Source organism: Taudactylus pleione, unplaced genomic scaffold (assembly GCF_031769625.1).
Source record: "Taudactylus pleione unplaced genomic scaffold, aTauple2 ptg000579l, whole genome shotgun sequence".
Classification (NCBI taxonomy): domain Eukaryota; kingdom Metazoa; phylum Chordata; class Amphibia; order Anura; family Myobatrachidae; genus Taudactylus; species Taudactylus pleione.
In genome coordinates, this window is record NW_028284981.1 from 2,238,451 (window position 1) to 2,262,638 (window position 24,188).

Here is a 24,188-nt window from a genome sequence, read left to right on the forward strand (position 1 = left end):
CAGTAACCAAACAACAAATAACACTACAACTCTCAACGCCACCACTGATGCAATGGAAATATACAACGTAAGCTGAAACCTGTAGGTATTAGCGGGGGGCGCAAGCAACGGGTCTAGTTCAAAAGAATCCAGGGGCAGAGAGCCCAAGGAGGAGGTGTATAGTATATTGCACGAGAAGTAGGTAATGAGAACAGGAGGGAGGAGGGTCCTGCTCTTGGAGCTTACAATCTAAAGCGAGGGAGAAGACAAATGGAAGAAGACATAAGGAGTGAGCCGGTGTAAGGGGGCTAAGGGCAAGAAGCAGGGGTGAGAATATTGGAGGGTGCAAGAAAGTGAGGTAGACTACGTGGTGATATGGTTAAGTGCGGACGGATATACTTTTATGAACAATTGTGTTTTCGGCACTCGTTTGAAACATTGCAGGTTGGGAGGATAGCCTAGTGGAACGAGGGAGAAAGTTCCAAGGGCATGTGGGGTGGCAGCACTGGTATCTATACAAATCCAACATACACCAGAATACAACAGACCCAGCACTTTCTGGGAAAAAAAAAAACTCTGCCTCTACTGGTGTAGTTGAATGAGGTTGTTCTGTGTTGGGAGCTGTAGTGTTATAACAATTGGCTATAGAATTAGCTCACGGATAAACTCATGCCTACAATGACCTCTATCTAGATATGATCCTTAAACTCCATTTACAAAAATCAGTGGTTTCCAAAATAAACCCACGAGAGTCTAACTTGACAGATAGGAGGACACCTACTTGTGACACCAGCCCGTTCAGTTGCTCAGACAGCTGTCGTAGACTGTCTGTCGATGAGACGAACCTGTCGGATAAAGTGACGTGTTACATACAGAAACACATGAATGGGGAATGCACATGATAATCAGATGATTTGCAGAGTATCATTATTTACTTCTGTTGTCTTCTGCTGGAAATGTAAGCAGGAATTAGAGGGTGTTTGTAGTAGATTACACGGCATGCTGGAGATTACAGCGGTCATGCTTAAAGGGGTTTGGAAAGATAATAGTTTGTGCTTTCACACTTTATATCCACTACTGCGGAACTTCACAGAGCTATAATTACAGGTAATTCCTAATGATACAGAGCGGCTGATACATGTAAAGAGGTTTTTCTTGCAAATCTCACCCTATTAATGTATAATCCACCATATATTGTTTCCATTACACTCCAAATACACGGATAATGGGTTTCTCCCAACGTCCTCCAACAACTAGCAGTAACACAGTCACTTACATCGCCCATCTGTAACACTTAGCTCACCTGTTTCCATCTGTAGGCACCTTCGTATTATCAGTGTCATTCTGCTGAGGAACAAGAAAACGGGGAGTATTACTTTCAGAGGGATGACCAGGGCAGTGACAGGGTGAGAGAGCACCAGAATACAGGGACTTAGACACCAAATCCTCTAGCCACCGCCAGGGTACAGCCAGTGCAGCATGCTAGCTCTTACAGTTCACCAACACTGAAACATGGAACCGGAGACCAGAGATTAAAACACCACGTACTCCATGCAACACACAAACCGCTTAGATTTACATTCGGAAATTTATGCAGAACAGTTTTTAATAGGACTTATTGGAGCTGCACTAAAAAGGGTTTCTCCACCTATGGATTTGTGAAATAGTTATGGTGGGTTCTGTATATTTTGTCGACATGTCCTGAAGAAATGTCATTTCTATTGTATTGTTGATATTTTGATTATGCCGACATGTCAGGGGCAATTAAATTGAGAGCGCCGTTTGGGAGCAAAATAGGTATAGATGTTTCTGCTTTCCCCCTCCTGAGGAGGCGAGCACAAATGTGTGAAAAATCTGTGGTTTGGGCACCCAAAGGGCCCTAACCAGGACTTTAGATGGGTTTAGCAATTTTATGCAGCTAAACCCGGTCTAATTTGGCGTGACAAGCATGATAATGAAGTGGCACCCAGAACAAACAATTGAATTGATAAATTGGGCGCCCATTAATTAACGCTTCTTAAACAGATAAATTGCCCCCTTTAAGTGTGTCGACATTTTGCATAGATCGACGTTTTCACCAACATTCTGGTATATAAAAAATAGAAATAGATTCAGTCTAGGTGCTACCAAATTGTCAGCATGAAAACACCTCTCAATAAGTTACCATAACTTAGAACAATAGAAAACACACAAAAAACAGGAGGTATAAAGTCCTTGCGCCACTTTTGTTGAAACAATATGTATTATTTTAGTCCTGAGAGTTCTTCTTACGAAAGTCTCTTTATTCGGACCAATCGTGCACAGCAAAAAAAAAGAAACACAAATATTATATATCAGTTTTGGAAATACTCAATGTGTAATTGAAAATGAGGATAATGGAAATCCAAAAGACCATATAGGTGACACCCGTGTTCTTTGTATATGGAAAACACTGTCTCTACTCCCAGTGTTCTTCACACAGAAATGGGTATATTTACTCACATTAGTGCTTACATAGGAACTATAGGTGAATAGACGAAGAGAGATACGGCGTTTTCCACATACAAAGAACACGGGTGTCACCTATATATGGTCTTTTGGATTTCTATTATACTCATTTTCTATTACACATTGAGTATTTCCAAAACTAGTTTTATTTATATTATATATAATTATATATATATATAAAATTTGTTTTGTCTTTTTTTTTTTGCTGAGCACGATTGGTCCGAATAAAGAGACATTCGCAAGAAGAACACGAAGGACTAAAAGAATACATATGTTTGAACGAAATTGGCACAAGGACTTCATACCCCTGTTTTGTGTATTTGACATTCTGGTGCCATCCTTATGACTTCCGACATAGTAAATGTCGACATATTGAATGCATATCCTTATGGTTGCTGGTCTTTGAGCACTAACCCTCCCTGCGTAGTGACAATTTACTATTTGTCTGGTGAGTGTTCTCAAAGTAGCAGCACCGTCAATTGAGAAAACAGATATACCTTTAGTCTGGGTTAAAAAGGTATATATAAAAAAATAAAAAATAAAAATTTAAGTGGGTAACCATAATTTTTTTTATCTCTGCATTATTTAAGTTTTTAAATGAAACATAAAAAGTGGACACCAGCATGTATATTGCTAATCAAAATACACCAAAATTAATGTTAGGGAGATCAATTATATCTGATCACAAGGCTTGGCAAAATTACTGGCATACTATTCTTTACTATTTGACCCAGATCAGCTGTAGGCAAAAAGCTATTTGACTGATCTTTTGTGGTTTGTGATAGACATTCCAGTACACAGACCTCGGTATTTTAAAAAAATGTTTCTTAAAAAAAAAAAATAGAAAAATAAAATGGATTATGTTTTTCGCATCTCTTTAACCTATCCAAAAAAATATATAAATATAAATTATATATATATATATCTCAGATATAGAAAACCAGTCCAAGTCGTGTTAATAAGAAGACAGGGTTTAGAAGAGAGCGGGGAAGAGAGTGTAGCGTGTGGCGGTCACACCTCGGCCAGTGGGTTATCATAGAACGTGTCTGTTGGGGTTTTAGAATTATCGGAGACGTCCTCTGTTAAGATTTCAGCATCATGAACAACATCTTGCTCCAAGAGCACCTGTTAGAGCACACAACAGGGGTTAGTAATGAATGGATAGCCGGAGCACAAGGACACAAAGCTGGAAATTCTGGGATTAAATCATGTTTAAAAAACAAACAAGAAAAAAAAAAAAAAAACACTCACAAATTGCGTCAACATTAAAACACCATAATAAAGCAAAAATGAGCAACCAAGCAATGACTTTTAGAACAAATGGAATGAAAACACTTCTTAAAACTCCATGTAGGAAGCATTTATTTGTGGTGTATGGATCAATGTGAACATTTCTAAAGTTCAAAACAACCACTGTTAGGTGTGAAACGCGACATGCAAACGCAGTGATGTCATTTCTATCACCCTTCAGTTTCACATAATAGATCATAATGTTATAAGTTTTTTTTGTTTTGTTTTTTTTAAATGTAGCACTTACCTACAAAGACATATTGGGGGATGATTTCATTATTTTTGCGCGGCCATCTCCCGTCACTTTAGACAGGGTGATAATTGTTTTGTGCAGGTGGGCGCCCATTATTTTCCCGCATATCGCGTCCAAATGCTATCATTGCATTACGTGGCTAAACCCAGTGCAAGACTGTACAGGTGAAACAGTTGAGTATGGAAGAATTTACCATGTTCCCATTAATTAAAGGGCTTCTGTTCATATAACAATGGATCACATGTTCAAAAACAAACAGAATCATGTGACCAGAGGACTAGACATTATGGAACAGTGATAACTAAATACTTTCCATTCAATATCTGTCCTAGAGGCTACAAGAGCTCCTATTGCAGTAACATACAAGCTGGAAGTTTAAGCCATTAGAGCAGGGGCAGAGTTTGCAATTAGATGTGGCCTTTGCAGTGTACATAGTAGGGAGCATCAGCTGAACATAAAAACTAGGTGACCATAAAATGGTCTGGTTGTTTACAAAACTGCCTAACCATTAGCAGATAAATTTGAACGATGAACAATTTATCGTTCAGTCGTTCAATTTATCTGCTAATGGATAGGCTCTGAACGATAAAAATGCGCACTCCCGCGGCAGACAAATGTGGTCTTTTGTCTCTCCAACATGTTGGTCAATTATCGTTTATCGCTGACAGATATTAGAAATATCTGTTGCGAAAAACGACGAATGATTTTTTTAATGAAAATTAATAGAAACATTAAAAAAAAATCCACTCCCAGAATGATGTCATGCGATATCGTTCATCGTTCGCAAAAATCTGTCATGTACATGACAGATATCGGTCACCGCAGCCCCAGGAATTTTCAAAAGATAAATCTTTTGTCTTTCAGAAAGATCTGCTAATGGATAGGCCCCTTAATTCAAACAATGTCAATGAATGCATTTTGTAGTCCTTTTGTCCAAATAGAACATTGTCATTTTATAGGTTAAATAAAAAAACATTATAGAAATTCAACGACTGCTCCATCAATTTAAAAAAAATAAAATTAAAAAAAAAGGTAATAAATTAATCCACAAGAGACACATATTGTACCACTATTCTAGTTCCCCTGTGCTTTTGGCACTAGCCTCATTCTGTCACTAGTAACATGTTAAAGCGACGGGAAAACATTGTACTTTGCTCCCGAGGATTGTAGGAATGTTCTGCAGCATGGCGCATAGTGTCGAGCATTTACTTCTGTGAACACTGCAGGCACCCTTAGGTGTCCCGACGGCCGAAGTGTCCAGGTACACAGGCGCCCATCCCTTACCGGATGTCATTACAAGCAAAGTTTTGCTCAGATAGAAACCCTGAGAATTTGTAGGGATTGTGAGAAGAATTTACATTGATATATCCATGGTTGCAAATCCGAGTACATCAAGTTTGTCTCTCTCCAACTGCAATTGAACTGGTGGCAGAGCATGCTGGGAAATGTAGTCCATCAACATTTGTTTTTAGAGTAAAGTAACTTATCCCCCTTTATACACAAAAAGCTGACATTTACGCAATGGAGGTGTGACGCACGGGACACTTACATGCATTAAAGTATGTCAACGGTTTCTATACCACGACTTTTTTTTTTTCTGGTTTTCACAAATTCCAGAAGGAACGGTTTTACCGTAGTGAATTTTCTGGAGTATTTATGTCAAATGTCCCGTGCATCAATGAAGAGTCCTTACAGTGGAAGAAAGTGACTTGTCGGCTGTAAGTGCCACTTCTAGCAGCGGGAATTTCCTGTTGGGTTAGTTAGGGAGCAGTTGGGATGTGGGAGGAGGTGAGAGACGCCTGTGATATACAGACACCAACAGCTTGTAACTTCCTTTAGCCTTTCTGAGGCAGCATTTACTGTAATATAGGCTCAGCTAAAAGAAATATATATTATGATGAGAGCTGCATGTCCGAGAAGTTCTGCCGGAAAGCTGGCACCTCACGGCACAGCCACATAGGTAACAATCTGTGATGTTGTGCTGCCATAATTCGGGGGGGGGGGGGGGCACAGCTGATCATCACAGAATATTAGCATGCCCCATTGGCACTGGGCTATACACAAAATAAGGTTTTGTTTTCAAATTATGTGTTTTGTTCAAGAATTTTCAATGCAAAGGGGAAGAATATAGGAAAAAAATAGAGAGAGAGGGGGGGGGGCGCTGAAAAATAGAGGGGAGCATGAAAAATCCAAACAGATAAATTAAAGTGCCACCATATCATGTGACAAACTGCAATCTATACCAATATAGCGACACCACCACCTAAAAGCAATGAAGCCCTAGAAATGCCTGACCCAATACAAAATAATGTCATGCAGAACTTAGGAGCTGGCAGGATGCATTAAGTGGCATCACAAGAGCCCGAGCCCATGAACGAGACAGACAGACCTGGTATGTCTTTGCTTGTTTACTGGACATTGTTGCTGGCTGTAACCTGACATGTCCTTGGAGAAGCACCAGTGTAATTGTACTGCATGCATTCCTTGCAGCTTTTAATCCCTTTAAGTTCAACGACCAAGTGACATGACCTTGGATACAGCTTAATTGAGGCATAAGTTTGTTTCAATGACGCGGCGTGCCATTTTGGAACGGCAGATCACGACAAGCAGCATAAAAAAAAATTATAATAGAATATATATATATATATATATATACATATATACACACACACACACATACATACATACACACACACATATATACATTATTTTTATTATAATATTTTTTTTTTTATGTTGCTGGTCGTGATCTGCCGTTCCAAAATCGCACACCGCGGCCGCGTCGCTGACTGAATTGGCCCTATGTGTTTTAAACTATTGGGTCGTTTAATTTTAAACTGGACAACATTCCCTCCTCCCCCAATCAACAGGATTAAGGCAGCTGCCTTACAGCGGAACCCATTACAGCAGTGCACGGAGATCCTTGCGGGGTTTATTAAGTGTCAGTAACCTTGTGTGCACAGTAACTGTAGAGGAATGGCTGCGACACATGGTTTGACAACAAGTGACACAGATACGCTTGATATGAAGCGAGCTCTATATCCTGCCTGGGTTATTTCAGAGCCAGAACCCCTGCAAATGGCAGGATCACAAGGAGGAGACTGATAAAAGTGTAATCGTTGAACAGTGCAGACTACAGGAGACACAAGTGATCCTTTACACAGGCTGCACTTCAGGCTTTCACAAAGGCAACAGTCCCTGGAGATAATGAATTAGTCCTATGATTGTATACTTAGTAAACAAACCTGTTCGTAATCAGGACGCCTCTTCCTTATCTTATATTGTGACAGACACTGCAATAATAATAATAATAAAAAAAAAATATTCGCTGAGGTAAATAGTTAATTTTGTCTTTTAATTTTAAAATATTTTTGACAAATTAGTCTGCGGGTTATAATGGGGTAATAAAATCGCTGGGAGAATTTGCAGGATAAAAGCTAGAGACACGGTTACACTGCGACGAGAACAAGCTGGGAGTGACGCGGCTGATTGTGTATGTTGTACATAATCTGCACTTTCCATCCCCAGCTAAGCCGATAGCGCAGGCCCCAATACTGCCGAGTGCTGATCAATATCTGGCTCTCCTACTACAGCTAGCAGAGGCAAGCGTGGGTTATGGTGCTGCCTACCAGACCCCACCTTACAGAGAGAGAAGTAATTACTGCCTAGCCCTGTGCAGTGGAGCTGGCTGACCATAAATCACAAGCTGCTGAGGAAACATCACTGTCCACTCATGGTCTGTGCATCACAGGGAGGACATTAATCTCATCATAAATACCACTTGTGATCCTTGTGAAGGCTTCCTACACAACGCTGTACACAGCCTCCACACTACGCCTACACTAGATGTCCAGGTCATGCTAGACATTCGGACCAGGTAGAACTCTTCTGCATTGCAGCCGTTACTTCACAGAAAAATCGCAATGATGGAGTCACAGATAAGATGCCGCCCGGGACTGCAGCAGAGAACATGCTCTAACCATTACCACAATACAAAGTATATAGAACACCAAGGCAAACGGTAGACACTAGCAGGGGGCGGGACAGTGGTACGGTCAGATAGGACGCCCATTACTGGGTTCTCGTCAGGCGGATAAGTGCACATGGCAACACTTTAAAGACCCCTACAGCCCCGAGCGCTTGTTTCCAATAAGGGTTCAACAGGTGTGGCTACATTTTCCAGGCATTGTTTATATGTAAGGTGAATGCAATTGGCTACTTAGGGTCATTATATAATCGCCATCACCCTATGTTACCCCTGACGTGAGGGGTACCTTCCAGGAGGACAATGCTGTCCAATGGTCTGATTAGCAGGACACTAATGTTATCTAAGTGCCATGTTCTAGGTCGCAATGGGATATTTTGGAATAACGCCCAAGACGGTGTATTACCCACTACCATCAACAAGACAGTAGCTGGGAGACTTTCCTGTAGCAGAATGATGCTGCAGCCCTCTGCAAAATACACATATAGGTATACGGAATTCCAGAGATCACGTGACCCAATGTCTATCAAGTGACTTTATTAGGTCAAATCAATTCTGGAACGCGATTCCGCATAGCCCCACAGCCGTGCGCACAAGAGTCCAGGGTTTTGCAGTGTTTCGGGGGGGGGGGGGGGGGGGGTACCGTGTATGGCAAATACATACGTGCACACCCCCATCACGCCTTCTAATTAAAGTGACCCCTACATTAATCTCTATATATTGGGGCTTCCATTTTATTTATTTTTCATCTACCATGTGTATAAGGAAAAACTGCAGTGGTGACAGAGGATATATTTTTTTTTTATTAAATTAAAAAACGTCATATCATTTGGGCTATGCCTAATGTCACGGAACAATGTTACCATGTTTTGTGTGGTATGGTGGATTTTAGCTACTAGGTTTTAAGAACTATGAAGAGCTCTGGTACATAATCTCCACCTTGCCAATGTAAGTATACCTAACCCTAACTGCAGACTAAACCCAACATTGTAACAAAATGAAAAACAAAATATACATAGTCTGCGAATCTCTCCCTTCATACCATGTCTACATCCTGAACCCTATGAAGAAGTCTAAAAGGACAACAAAGTGATAATTTAACATGGCATTCCATGCGCGATAATACTTCCCTTAACTGTAAGGGATTAAGCAGTAGCTCCCTGCACATTACCATATTCCTCTGAGCCTGCCCCACACCACACATCACAGATCATTCCCCCAAGTCACAGATTATCTATATGCCTAATGCTCAGTGTAAGAAAAAGGCATAAGCTGAGAACTTTTACTTTGCTGCAGGATTTAGTTTGGTCTCAACTTATACAAACAAGTTCCACCCACTTTGAGATGTCATGTTAACTCGCAGACAGCAAATGCTGTGGACACAGAACAGATTCCACACGTATGCATACATGGAGTGTTAAAATAAGTGTTTTGTTTGCTTTTAGGGCCTGATTCAGACCCGCTCGCAAGCGGGTTGATGGTGGGCCAGTGCGCACTGCGCGTGCCCCGGAGCGAGCGCAAAAAGCGGGGAGGGGGGGGGGGGGGCGGAGGCTGGGCAAACGGAGGCGTTCCTGCAGGAACGCTTGCCGTTTGTGGGCGGCCCTGCTGACATCACTCGTGATGTCAGTAGGTGGACTTCCTGCTCTATTAGAGCAAAAAGTCCACTGGGGCTTGCGGCCACGAGACCCTACCGTAAGGGTCTCATCGCAAGCTCGATGGTCTTGACCATCACGACCATCACCAGGCCGCTCGCATAAGCTGTGGGTGGTCACCCACAGCTATCCGAGCATGCAGGAGGCTGCAACTTAAAAAAACAAGCGCCCGCCCTGATTCAGAGCGAGCGCTCGCATTTTGCGAGCGGCTCCGAATCTGGCCCTTAGTCCGCACTTGAACTTGTGATTTAAAACGAAAAAAAATATATGAACTTGCATGTACATGAGTATACAGGAATAGCATAGGATTTTCTAATAGATAATAGCACTGTTCAATTGTATTTCAATTTACAGATTAAAGTACACCGGCTGCCTACACGTAGTGGGTTAAACCAAAATTTCTAAGAATGCAGTTGACCATGACATTTGGGACCTGTCCCATTTCTGAGGCACTTCAGTGTTTGATTTGGATAGGCTTCATTCTAACAAATCTGCTTACATTGTATGTACAATAGGTGACAGGTGGACATAAACAAAGAAAAACAAAGAAATATATATGTATCCTGAGGACCAGTCTCCTTTAAGCATTGACAAAGACATTTTAATGCGGGCAGGAGACACAGGGAAGACAGAATACCCTGCTGGTTACATTAAAATCAAGCTAGTCTGAGAGGGCTGCTCAACAATGCGCTGTGACTCTAGAGATGACCAATAAAAAATATAAAATAGGACGATGTAAAACAGGCGACCGTCCCTAGGCAGACACACGGGCACAGAGCGGCGAAGCACAGCACAGTCAGTCAGAGGAGGAGGTCACCACCTCAGCAGACACCTCACCTTCATGTCTCCCAATGCAGGGATGGACACCCCATTGGATCTATGAAGATCTGATACCAGCCCTTTCAAAATGGCCTCAATCTGAAGACAGTGAGAGAAACAGAGAAAGAAGAGGAGACAGATAAGCAGCCAGGGGCAGCCATTTTACTGTTATTTCACTGTAAACAGCAACTACTCAATTCCCATTGGTCGCACCCGCTGGCTGAGAACACAAAACAGGGGCTATAATCATTTGCACAACCCTCCTTAACATATTCTGCAGTAAATACTGGGGTGCGCACAAGAGGAGCCCACTCCCTCATAACCAACTACCCCACAGCTTACACTTCAATAAAAGTGACCAGTCCTCTGCAAACAGTTCCATAAATCACGGCGTGAGCTGCAGCGTTGCTCTACCCAACATAGGGGGCGCTGTCCAAAATGTGTACAACCTCTAACCAAATCATGATGAGCAGGAATAAGGCTGGGTACACACGTAAAGATTTTCTGTCCAACCATCCAACTAGTTGATTGGTTGGAATGAAAACCTGGTAACGTATGGGAGTAACTGATGATCAGCAATTTGCTCCTAAATGCCAGAAAACAGATGAAAATGGTCGTCGGACAAGTTTGTTAAATGTTTGATCTAAATAATTTGTTCAAACAGTTTTTGTCCATTTTTCGGCATTTGGGAGCAAATTGCTGATTGTCATTTGCTTTCATTCCTTACCAGGTTTTCATTCCAACCAATCAACTAGCGGGATGGTTGGACAGAAAATCTTTACGTGTGTATGCACCTTAAGGGGTAACCATATACGGTAACCAGGGCAGAGGACAGGTTAGCAAGAGAATTGTATGAGTACAATAGACAAAATTGCATTCACTCCCTCCTAATCAGCAAAACACACAGGCAAATCATAGTTCCTCCACGGGATACAGAATAGTTTTTTTTTTTTTCTTATTTTGACCACCCACCTCCTCCGTTACTTTCTCCTATTGATAAAATTATTTGCCAGCATTACTATTCACCTTCAGGTATTCAATTTTTCCCTGCAGCTCTAACCATTCCACAGGTAGCTGCAACATTTGATGCTGGGGGAATCTAGTCTACTGTAGACTACTGAAATGATACTGGTCAGCAGTAGGTTCCGCCTCACAAGTAGATAGGTTAGGCAGAACTGTAACAGCTAAGTATTCGTTTCGGTCAGTAAGAAGATTAAGAACTTGCAATTCATTAATATTGATTGAGGTAATGCTGCCTATCCACTACACGACATAAAAACGACAGCACGATTACGACATTGTAATCGTGCTGTTGTTTCTAGCGTTCCCGCTAGGCTGTTTTAGCGGGGCGCGGCGCCCTGCCCTCCTTCTGGAGGGCAAAAAGCACCCTGCCCTCCAGGAGGAGGGCAAAAAGCGCCCTGGCCTCACAGCCTGCGGGAGCCGTTCTCACCCGCGGGACGCAGTGTCCCGCGGGTGGAGAAACATGCGGTGACCCGGTCACCGCCGGAGAATAGACGCCGGGCGCATGCGCCCGGCATCTATTCTCCCTGTCTGCAGGGCTTGGGGGCTGCCCGGCGTGTCCGTAAGTGCCGGGCACGCCCCCAAGAGTGACGAAAAGGGGACGCGTCTTATAGACACGCCCCCTTTTCCGATGACCACGCCCCCTTCTCAGACGCGCGCACGGGCATGCCCTCTCTAGCTCCGGCGCCCTGCCTCCCGCCGGAGCTAGAAGGAACACTAGTTTCTATGTCTGTGATGAGCCTGCACTGAACGAGCAGTCGGTCAGTGCAGGCTCAATCAATCATCTGGCAACATGCTGAACCTGACAATATCGTCCGGTTGACCAGCTTGTTTGCTCGATGATAGATGTCCAATACGACCAGCGTGCACGCGCATCGCTGGTCGTATTAGACATTAAACTGCACGATTTACAGGCGATTACGACGGTAGTAATCGCTAGGTTTAATCGCCTAGTGGATGGGCAGCTTAAGCCTAAGTGAATTAAAAAATAAATAAATAAAAAAATAAACCGTGTGGCCATTTCAGTTTGGCCTTGGCAAAACATTTGGTAATTTCTAAGTCTGTCATGCAAATTTTGAAACAAGCAAGTCATTCTACACCTGCATTACTGCCTAGTGAGATATTTGTACTGAGGTGCCACTCTCCAAAGTAGGAGCCCTCAGAATACCAGCCATACAGAGGAACTCCCTGTCCAACAAGCCAAATCGGATCCAGGCTCTTCATAAAAATACCTAAAACGTTTTAAAATATAAAATCGGTTGGTGATTGTTATCCAGTATATACCAGAAATGAAGAAATGACTAGATACCATCAGAGCAGGAAGTGAGCAGCTGTATTTAACATAAGTGATTAAAAAGGACACCAGAATGAATAAGTCGGGCTGTTTGCATTTGGCGACACGTTACGTAATGCTAGTAAGTTACGTACCGGGTCTGGGGAGAGGCGATTCGGGGTATCAGGATGGCTGTTTGTCTCTTTTCCCTTTTTTTTCTTCTTGCTGCCTGCAGGACCTGGAGGAGCTGGAGGGGTCGTCTTTTGCTGAAATTCCTTCAGCTGCAAAACATGAGCGCAACATTATAACCAGCGCAACGTTATAACCAGCTCATCTACCTACTGCATAGCATGACTACACCACAGCAGTCCCAGGGATTGCAGGCTCCACGGAGCAGAGGAATTTGTTCTCACAAAGGTAAAGCAATGCCTTACATTTATAAAAATGGCATGTACAGTCTTCGTGTTTAGTTGTATGTTAAACCCCTGTAATTATACTTATAATTAGTGTCCTAACCAAACCGTCCCCCCTTGGTGCCCAACCCCACCCCCCATTGTGCCTGAACCTAACCCTCCCCCGCAGCTAACAGCTAAGACGCCCCGATGTACCTTCGATCGGGATGGCGGCTGTTGAGATTCTGGAGTCGGGATCTAGACCGGCGTCAGGGATTTTTACGCCTATCTTTAGTCCCGGGCCGGACTTCCGATGCCGGGATTTCAAATAGCCGGCATACTAACTACATCCCCTTATATCACCTAATAAACGTACAAGATAAACCTTGACCAGGATTAGGTTTTTTGCCTAGGTTTGAACTTTAGTCAGGGCCACACACTGTCACACAACCCCATAAAACTGTCACACTCTTAACTTACACAGGTTATGGGGGCTGACTTCATAGGCTCATGAGCAGCTCAGCACTCAATACATTTAGACTGTGACAGACAGGATAATCAATCCACAATCTTTGCTTCTGGCAAATCTTAGCATACGGAGATTACAAACAGCAGGGGAGATTGAACGCAGCCACACTGTGCCACTCTTGGCGGGCCCCCCTTCTGTTCGGGAATGGGACTCCAGTCCCGGCATTCCCATCTTGATGGCAGCCCTGCTAGACACGGTCTTCAATGTTGGTCTGCAGAGTGATTTCAGGGGGCGAATCAGCTGTGGACGCAGTGACAAGGATCACGCAGATTCACGATTACAGCAAATTTACGCCTGACCGAACTGCGCATATGCAGTACGGGTCTGCGATCTCACACTATCAGCAATGGACAGTCTGCTGCAGTTTTTGAGCAGGAAGCCGGAGGCAACGTCCTCAGTTTCCCAAAAGGGAGGCGTGTCGCCGCTGTTGGGTTGGGGGGAGTGGAGAGGCCAGGATCTCCGTCAGCTCTTTTACTTATTTGCGGCTGCCGGCTTGCGTGACCCCATGGTTACGCAACCAGCCGAAGGAACTGCACATTATACGATGCTGCATCCTTAGAAGCAGCTCTGATCAACAATGCATGCAGGAGGCGTAACGCCTCCTGCTGCATTAACATATTGCAGATGCCATCACGTTAGCAGCTGCGATAGCATATATGTCTGCAGAAGAATCATCCCCTCTGTTCTACAGTGAGTTCTGAAACCAAGTGATTTTGGAAGCTATACTGATTTCTGTTCTGTAAGTCGCTAAGCTCCCGATATACCCCGTTCCAAACGGTATGAGAATACACTGCCTGCGCTGTCATTTACTCCTAATTTGCACAGTTTTCCAGGTTATAGGCGAGGTCACTGTAAAAAAAAAAAAAAAAAAAGGCTGCAGGTGTTTTTCAGGGTCCAGTCTTCAATCCGGGTAACGCCAGGAATCCCAGCTAGTAATAAATAAGTGTGACAGCAACAAGTGTGCACCTGCGCAAGTTTTTTTTTTTGGTAATGGGGGAGGCTATAGTAAATAAGTGTGATAGCAGCAACTGTGCACCAGTGTGAGTATTAAAGATGGTAGTAGGGTAGGTGCTAGTAAATAAGTGAGAGCAGCAAGTGTGTACTAGGGTGAGTATTATACAGTAGGGCAGGTGCTAGTAAATAAGTGTCACAGCAACAGGTATGTACTAGTGAGTATTATAGATGGGAGGAGGGTAGGTGCTAGTAAATAAGTGTGATAGCAGAAAGTATGTACTTGTGTGAAGTAGGGTAGGTGCTAGTAAATAAGTGTGATAGCAGAAAGTATGTACTTGTGTGAGGAGGGTAGGTGCTAGTAAATAAGTGTGATAGCAGAAAGTATGTACTTGTGTGAGGAGGGTAGGTGCTAGTAAATAAGTGTGATAGCAGAAAGTATGTACTTGTGTGAGGAGGGTAGGTGCTAGTAAATAAGTGTGATAGCAGAAAGTATGTACTTGTGTGAGGTAGGGTAGGTGCTAGTAAATAAGTGTGATAGCAGAAAGTATGTACTTGTGTGAGGTAGGGTAGGTGCTAGTAAATAAGTGTGATAGCAGAAAGTATGTACTTGTGTGAGGAGGGTAGGTGCTAGTAAATAAGTGTGATAGCAGAAAGTATGTACTTGTGTGAGGAGGGTAGGTGCTAGTAAATAAGTGTGATAGCAGAAAGTATGTACTTGTGTGAGGAGGGTAGGTGCTAGTAAATAAGTGTGATAGCAGAAAGTATGTACTTGTGTGAGGTAGGGTAGGTGCTAGTAAATAAGTGAGAGCAGGAAATGGGATGTAGTCAGGAAGTAGACGGTCAAAATGCCGACCGCCGGCTTCCCGACTGTGTAATCCCTATAAACTAACAAAGAATGGGATCTCGCACCAATATATTTACAAATTCTCCATTCCAGAGAGATTTTCCCATTAATTTAGGGGACCCTGCAACTTCACTTCTTTTATTAAATTTGTATTTATGATATAGGTGAAGGCGCTACCTTAAGATCTTGTAAATATCACAGTGACAAACAAACAGAGAAAAGACAAGATTTTATCAGGTGCACTTATAGGGTCAATAAGTGCACCTGATAAAATCTTGTCTTTTCTCTATGTTTGTTTGTGACTGTGTAATCCCGGCAAAGTACTGACAGGCGTCGAAAAGCCGACGCCTGTCATTAGACCTGCGCCGGGAGACCGATGATAATAATGATGATAATCCGGGCGCGTTTTAGGTGTCAGGGCTACCCCGCGGGAGGGTTAGGCTAGGACAGTGTTGGCTAACCTTGACACTCCAGCTGTTGTGGAACTATATATCCCAGCATGCCATGCCACAGTTTTAGCATGCCCTAATAGCAAAACTGTAGCAGTGCATGCTGGGTTATGTAGTTCCATAACAGCTGGAGTGTCAAGGTTAGCCAACATTGGGCTAGGAGAAGGGGTGGTAGGGTAGGGTTAGGCACCCCCCGGGAGACTTATGTTTAGGCTACGGGGACAGGGGGGTTAGGTTTAGGCACTTGGGGGGAGGTTAGGGGAATCGGTATGAAATACTGCCGGCCAACAACAGCAGAGTTCCCGGCAGCGGAGGCCCAACAGCGCTGGAAATCCCGATCGTGGATAAGTAGTAACTAATCTAACCCCCTAACGCTCCTTTAGGGATGCCTAACCTCCCCCCCAAGTGCCTAACCCTAAACCCCCCCCCCCTTCCGGGGTGCCTAACCCTAAGTCCCCCCCGGGGGTGCCTAACCCTAAGTCCCCCCCGGGGGTGCCTAACCCTAAGTCCCCCCCGGGGGTGCCTAACCCTAAGTCCCCCCCGGGGGTGCCTAACCCTAAGTCCCCCTAGCCTAACCCTCCCGAGGGAGTGCCTAACCCTAAGTCCCCCCCGGGTGCCCTAAACCTAACCCTCCCCCCCCGCGCGGCTGTCCGCTCGCGGCGCCCGGCATCCCTTCGATCGGGATGCCGGGCGCCGGTCTCCCGGCGTCGGGGAAATGTCAGGCGTCTACATCTAGACGCCCGGCATTTCATCCCTCGCCGGGATATGACAGTCGGGAAGCCGGCTGCCAGTATTAAGGCAGTCGGCTTTCCGATTGTATACCGGCTTAGGCACCCGAAGGGAGAGTTAGGGGGTAGAATAGGGTTGGTATACTTACCTTATTCAGCGATCGGGATCTTCACCTCTGCCGGGCTTACGCTGTTGGGATTACCTACTACACCCCAGGAAATGTGTACTAGTGGGTGTATTATACAGTAGGGTAGGTGCTAGTAAATAAGTGAGAGCAGGAAATGTGTACTAGAGGGAGTACTATACAGTAGGGTAGGTGCTAGTAAATAAGTGAGAGCAGGAAATGTGTACTAGAGGGAGTATTATACAGTAGGGTAGGTGCTAGTAAATAAGTGAGCAGGAAATGTGTACTAGAGGGAGTACTATACAGTAGGGTAGGTGCTAGTAAATAAGTGAGAGCAGGAAATGTGTACTAGAGGGAGTACTATACAGTAGGGTAGGTGCTAGTAAATAAGTGAGAGCAGGAAATGTGTACTAGAGGGAGTATTATACAGTAGGGTAGGTGCTAGTAAATAAGTGAGCAGGAAATGTGTACTAGAGGGAGTACTATACAGTAGGGTAGGTGCTAGTAAATAAGTGAGCAGGAAATGTGTACTAGAGGGAGTATTATACAGTAGGGTAGGTGCTAGTAAATAAGTGAGCAGGAAATGTGTACTAGAGGGAGTATTATACAGTAGGGTAGGTGCTAGTAAATAAGTGAGCAGGAAATGTGTACTAGAGGGAGTACTATACAGTAGGGTAGGTGCTAGTAAATAAGTGAGCAGGAAATGTGTACTAGAGGGAGTACTATACAGTAGGGTAGGTGCTAGTAAATAAGTGAGAGCAGGAAATGTGTACTAGAGGGAGTATTATACAGTAGGGTAGGTGCTAGTAAATAAGTGAGAGCAGGAAATGTGTACTAGAGGGAGTATTATACAGTAGGGTTGGTGCTAGTAAATAAGTGAGAGCAGGAAATGTGTACTAGAGGGAGTATTATACAGTAGGGTAGGTGCTAGTAAATAAGTGAGCAGGAAATGTGTACTAGAGGTGTATTATACAGTAGGGTAGGTGCTAGTAAATAGAAGGGGTGTCAGAAAGCTTGTAAAGATGTGGAGGCTGAGGGAGAGTCTGATCATTACATTTTGATTTATGCAATAAAATATCTGGAATAAAGTTGGTGGAAGTTTATGGCATTATGTAATGTAAGCCAGAGCTCGACAAAACCCGGGAGCCAGGTCGCCATGGCGACCAGATTTGGTTGCCTGGCGACCAGATTTTCATCAACCCCCGGGCCCTGTAGTCAGTGGCGGGCTGGGCCGGGGGGCAGGGTGCCATGTGCCCCCCGGGCCACAGCGCCATGCGGGACACGGGCAGTCTGCGTCTCTGTGACACAGACTGCACCGCGCGTGTAGCGCTGACGGAGTTCGGTCAGCGCTACACAGTGACTGACAAACACACAGCCGCCGGCGCCGGCAGCTGTGTGTTTGCTTTGAGTGACAGCCAATGAGAGTCTGTTAGACTCTCACTGACTGCCGCTGCGCCCACTACAGGAGCCACTACTGGGGGCAATGCATAGGGGGGACCACTTCTGGGGGCACTGAATAAAGTGGCACTACATAGGGGGACCACTACTGGGGGCACTATATATGGGGACCACTACTGGGGGCACTGCATAGGGGTTACAGGCCACTACTAGGGGCACTGCATAAGGGGAGGTATTACTAGGGTACTGTATAGGGGGGCACTACTAAGGACAATGCATAGTGGGGACTACTACTGGCGGCACTGCATAGGGGGACTACTACTGGCGGCACTGCATAGGGGGACTACTACTGGCGGCACTGCATAGGGGCACTGCAGAGGGGGGGACCACTACTGGGGGCACTGCAGAGGGGGGGACCACTACTGGGGGCACTGCAGAGGGGGGACCAAAGCATATTCTTGAATCTGGGCTCACCACTCTCTAGTTCACCCACTGCAGGCGGTGGCTTTGCTTGCCCGGGGTTTTTTGGCTGCGGAGGGGTGGTCTTTCTGGGGGTTGGTTGCCTGGAGAGGCGGGTTAGCTGCTCAATAATGTGGCTGTGGGAGGGTGGTTTACCTGGGGTACCCAGTTAGTGGTGTGGCCATGGGGGTTGGTTGCCTGGGGCGTAAGTGCTCAGTAATGCTGCCCTGGGGAAAGGGGGGGGGGGTCTGGTTCCTACACTTTCATCCTGGCTCCTAGGTTTTAGAAAAATGTGTCAAGCCCTGATGTATGCCCATCCTCCATGACAGCTAGGTAACTATACGCTAACAACTTATTTAAAGACACTGACAATGGACATCTCTCTAACATTTGCCTATATACTACAACTGATGTAGGAACACGTCTAAGTACTGCTCTAGTAAAAATACACATATGGTTGGATGGGATGCGGAGCCAAAATTAAGGCAGTCACATATTACACTTATTATAGTTATGTCCGAGCGTGGATAGTGTGTTCTCAAACTCCCCTTGCAGCATAGGGCCATATTCAATTTGAGTCGAAAAGTCGGAGGTCGGACTTTTCGCCATCATCGCCGTTTTTTGCTGGGATAAAATATCGGGCGCGTGCCCGCTTATCACCGCATTCAATTAGGAATCAGCGAAATGGCACCCGGCGGAAAGGTAAGTATTGAAAAGTCCTTTCAGTTTAGGGGAAATCAGCCTGTCACCCCCTAGAACAGGGGTGGGGAACCTCTTTTCTGCCGAGGGCCATTTTGATATATAGAACATTATTTGCGGGCCTGGTGCAGGCAACGCCCCCTCCATGTGACATCACACGATTGTGGGGTCACAATCACCGTTGATTTCAGCAATGCTCGAAGCATCCTCAGGATACTCCGGGGAGCTGTAAGGGCAGCAGTGTAACCGTCTGAAGCGTCCTAAGGATGCTCCAGGCGGTACTGCTGCATAGATTCTGGCTGCAGTATGCCATTCTAAGCACCCTGCTAGCCAGATGAGGCTAGGAGAAAATAGCTTAGAGGGCCAGACCAAATGATTCTGCGGGTCTTATATGGCCCCCGGGCCTGAGGTTGTCCATCCCTGCCCTAGAACATGGTCTGACATGGGGGATCACTATGGGTACCCCGATTTAGCCTGCTGAAGGTAATTGGGGTTTTTAAATAGCCGCGGCAGGTGCATAAATGCGACTTTGAAGAAGTGGTGAAGAATAGCACTTAAGCGTTTTTTTTTTTTTAAATAACTAGTCCCATCAAATTTGGGGTACATGAAAATGGGTGCAAGCATATTTTTAAGTTCCTAAAGTGAGATTTTAAAATTCTTCAAAAATCCACCTGCCGCAACCACCCGCATTCTAGAAAACACTTGTCGCATATTTGGGAACCCATCCGGAATCAATTTAGCTAGTTTAGAAGTTTGTTTTTACCTTTTTTTGGACTGTCCTGAGGAACTTTTTTTTAAAAAAATTTACACAGATTCCTTTAATGGGACATTCCAAAGGCTGCAGGCTATTTTTTGTAATTATTCTGCACCCCAAAACCCCAATTCTGCACTTTTTTTTCGCCACCTAAACAGTGGTGAAAACTTATCCCCGTTTGTTAACAAAGACTTTTCGCACCTGCGAAAAAGTCTTTGTAATTGAATATGGGGATAAGTGAAACTGGCGAAAATGACAGACTTTTGAATATGCCCCATAGTGTACTATGGGTCTGCTTCAGAGACTTACGGAACAGCCGCTGCATCTTCGTACTGCTGTGCTAAAATATGCAGAGGCATCTAAGTAAAAAGACGCTCAATGCCGGCTTCTCGGATCCGATGCTGTGTCCACCGCCGCAGCCATCAGATCAACTGCGTGACCATCGGACATCTGGTTATAAGGATATCCGCCAAAAACACGCTACCAGGGCCAGTGAAGCAGCACTGACTTCGACATGCCCAGAAAATGGGGCCGATGTGGCCCCGTTCGCTGCAACGCTCAACATCGCCGCCCCCAAACGCCAGCAGCATGGACGTGACCTGCACATGTGCAGCGCAGCTTCTGCGCACATCAAAAAACATCGGAGATTTAGGGAAATATCGTACTGACATAAATCTCTGAATCATACCCCTTTCATACCACATTCCCTGGTCGTACCCGAGATTTTGTACACGGGTCCATCCCAAGTGAGACCCCTTTCAGACTGGCGGCCCGTCCCGGCTTATCGCCAGGTCGATGACATCACTGCCATCACATGCCGAGCCGGCACTAGGAGATGAGATCACCTCCAAGTGCCAGCTCTTTCTATGCTGTGAACAGGACCCGGGTCACCCGGTTACACTGCACGGCGAGGTGGGTTACACCGGTGTTCAACCCTGCTAGTTACCTGGGTTGAAATGCCGGGTCGCTCGACCCAGGTCATTTCAACTGGGCCCTTTCAAACTGCACAGTAACCCGGTTGCTGCACGTTCACGTGAAATAACCTGGGTTATTGCTGGCAGTGTGAAAGGGGTATACAACAGTTATCACCCATAAACACAGCATGCAATGTTGAAATGTCATTCCATTCTTTAACAAAATAATTAAAAAGGCCTTTACCTGGCTTCAAGAATGTGTGAGCATAACGCCTTTATGCACAGGCCCCAACCACTTACAGTAAATATCCCTGCAAGTGTGAGCAAGATGTCAGCAACCCACAAGCCCATTGTTTGCAGGAGAATAGTTACAGTTTTAAGAACAAGTGAACAAGCAAATCAGTGGGAACAACAAAGCTGTCAAAAGCAACCTCGACAAATGAGTAGTTAGGGTTCTCCAGCCCCAGCCTTTCCTAGAATGCAGAAGAAACACAGTATTCTTTAATAGGACAATAGGCCATTTGTGGAGAACCGGACTTGCAAAAATGAAATGATAATCCTTCCAAAGCGAAGTGGAAGTTACTCTAACGCTCCAGGTCTAATGCCTTAGCTATTAGAGGCTGTCTCACAAATGCTAGGATTTATATACTTTTTACTTTTTTTTTTCAGTTTTACCATTATTGTTTATTATTTATGTTAGTGACTTTGTTCTATTTATTGACACTAAGGGCATATTCAATTGTTATGCCCCTGTACGCGCCCAACAGGAGCTATTCAATTGTTTCTCCTGTCGGGCGCAATCAGCTGCCGGCGCACCATTTCAACTCGCAAACCCAGCAGAGTGCGAGCTGAAATGGGAAAAAGTGACACATTTGGGCGCCCAAACATCACTTTTCACGGTAGTGCCCAACACTTTGGTCACGTGTAGCCGCTTTACGTGGCATAACCCGACCACTTTGGGCGCGATCAGCGCGAAAAACTGCAATAATTGAATAGCGCCCCACGATCTCCTGTCACTTTAGACGTGAGATCGGGCGCACTATAACATTGAATACCACCCTTTAGCACATAAATGATCAGGGAATACTTCACATTTCTGTTTATTCTTAACGCTATCCCCAAACACTCTGATAGTTACATATTACATTTACTGTACATGGTCTGTCACCCCCACCTCAAGCCCTGTCACCCCCTCCTCCCCATCCCTGTACATGGTCTGTCACCCCCACCTCAGGCCCTGTCACCCCCCCTCTTCCCCATCCCTGTACATGGTCTGTCACCCCCACCTGAGGCCCTGTCACCCCTCCTCCCCATCCCTGTACATGGTCTGTCACCCCCACCTGAGGCCCTGTCACCCCCTCCTCCCCATCCCTGTACATGGTCTGTCACCCCCACCTCAGGCCCTGTCACCCCCTCCTCCCCATCCCTGTACATGGTCTGTCACCCCCACCTCAGGCCCTGTCACCCCCTCCTCCCCATCCCAGATCCTGTACATGGCCTGCCGGCAACCCCTTCGCCGTATCCCAGACCCTGTACATGGCCTGTCACCCCCTCCTCCCTATCCCTGTACATGGCCTGTCACCCCCTCCTCCCCATCCCAAGCCCTGTACATGGCCTGTTACCCCCCTTCTCCCCATCCCTATCCCTGTACATGGCCTGTCACCTTCTCCTCCCCATCCCAAGCCCTGTACATGGCCTGTCACCCCCTCCTCCCCACCCCAAGCCCTGTACATGGCCTGCCACCCCCTTCGCCGTATCCCAGGCCCTGTACATGGCCTGTCACCCCCTCCTCCCTATCCCTGTACATGGCCTGTCACCCCCACCTCAGGCCCTGTCACCCCCTCCTCCCCATCCCTATCCCTGTACATGGCCTGTCACCCCCACCTCAGGCCCTGTCACCCACTCCTCCCCATCCCAGATCCTGTACATGGCCTGTCACCCCCTCCTCCCTGGCCCTGTACATGGCCTGTCACCCCCTCCTCCCTATCCCTGGACATGGCCTGTCACCCCCTCCTCCCTATCCCTGGACATGGCCTGTCACCCCCTCCTCCCTATCCCTGTACATGGCCCTGTCACCCCCTCCTCCCAGACACTGTACATGGCCCTGTCACCCCCTCCTCCCAGACCCTGTACATGGCCCTGTCACCCCCTCCTCCCAGACCCTGTACATGGCCCTGTCACCCCCTCCTCCCAGACCCTGTACATGGCCCTGTCACCCCCTCCTCCCAGACCCTGTACATGGCCCTGTCACCCCCTCCTCCCAGACCCTGTACATGGCCTGTCACCCCCTCCTCCCAGACCTTGTACATGGCCTGTCACCCCCTCCTCCCAGACCTTGTACATGGCCTGTCACCCCCTCCTCCCTATCCCTGTACATGGCCTGTCACCCCCTCCTCCCTATCCCTGTACATGGCCTGTCACCCCCTCCTCCCTATCCCTGTACATGGCCTGTCACCCCCTCCTCCCTATCCCTGTACATGGCCTGTCACCCCCTCCTCCCTATCCCTGTACATGGCCTGTCACCCCCTCCTCCCTATCCCTGTACATGGCCTGTCACCCCCTCCTCCCTATCCCTGTACATGGCCTGTCACCCCCTCCTCCCTATCCCTGTACATGGCCTGTCACCCCCTCCTCCCTATCCCTGTACATGGCCTGTCACCCCCTCCTCCCTATCCCTGTACATGGCCTGTCACCCCCTCCTCCCTATCCCTGTACATGGCCTGTCACCCCCTCCTCCCTATCCCTGTACATGGCCTGTCACCCCCTCCTCCCTATCCCTGTACATGGCCTGTCACCCCCTCCTCCCTATCCCTGTACATGGCCTGTCACCCCCTCCTCCCTATCCCTGTACATGGCCTGTCACCCCCTCCTCCCTATCCCTGTACATGGCCTGTCACCCCCTCCTCCCTATCCCTGTACATGGCCTGTCACCCCCTCCTCCCTATCCCTGTACATGGCCTGTCACCCCCTCCTCCCTATCCCTGTACATGGCCTGTCACCCCCCCTTCACCCCATCCCAGAGCCCGTACATGGCCTGTCACCCCTGAACCCATAATGTGCCTGCCTGTCACTCCCCCTGCGCCAAGGCCTGTGGACCTCTCTCCCGCACTGCCAGCGCCATCTCAACCCCACTCCCTGCCTCAACTGTCACCCGCATACTCCTTACACCTCCCAACACCAATTGG

General features: G+C 46.4%; 1 protein-coding gene across 12 annotated transcripts in view; it reads right to left on the bottom strand.

The window, feature by feature from the left end:
- Positions 1–24,188, bottom strand: part of GOLGA2 (golgin A2) — a 57,992-nt gene that overhangs the window by 33,586 nt on the left and 218 nt on the right. For 5 of the 12 annotated variants that reach the window (XM_088453356.1, XM_088453351.1, XM_088453350.1 and 2 more), the window contains exons 2-6: positions 12,914–13,039; positions 10,484–10,564; positions 3,484–3,591; positions 1,283–1,326; positions 761–824 (exon numbers count right to left, since the gene is read on the bottom strand). In XM_088453356.1, the coding sequence (XP_088309482.1) occupies positions 761–824; positions 1,283–1,326; positions 3,484–3,591; positions 10,484–10,564; positions 12,914–13,039 (423 nt within the window). The remainder of the gene's footprint in view (positions 1–760; positions 825–1,282; positions 1,327–3,483; positions 3,592–10,483; positions 10,565–12,913; positions 13,040–24,188) is intronic. The other 7 variants (XM_088453355.1, XM_088453352.1, XM_088453349.1 and 4 more) reach the window with 6 other exon arrangements.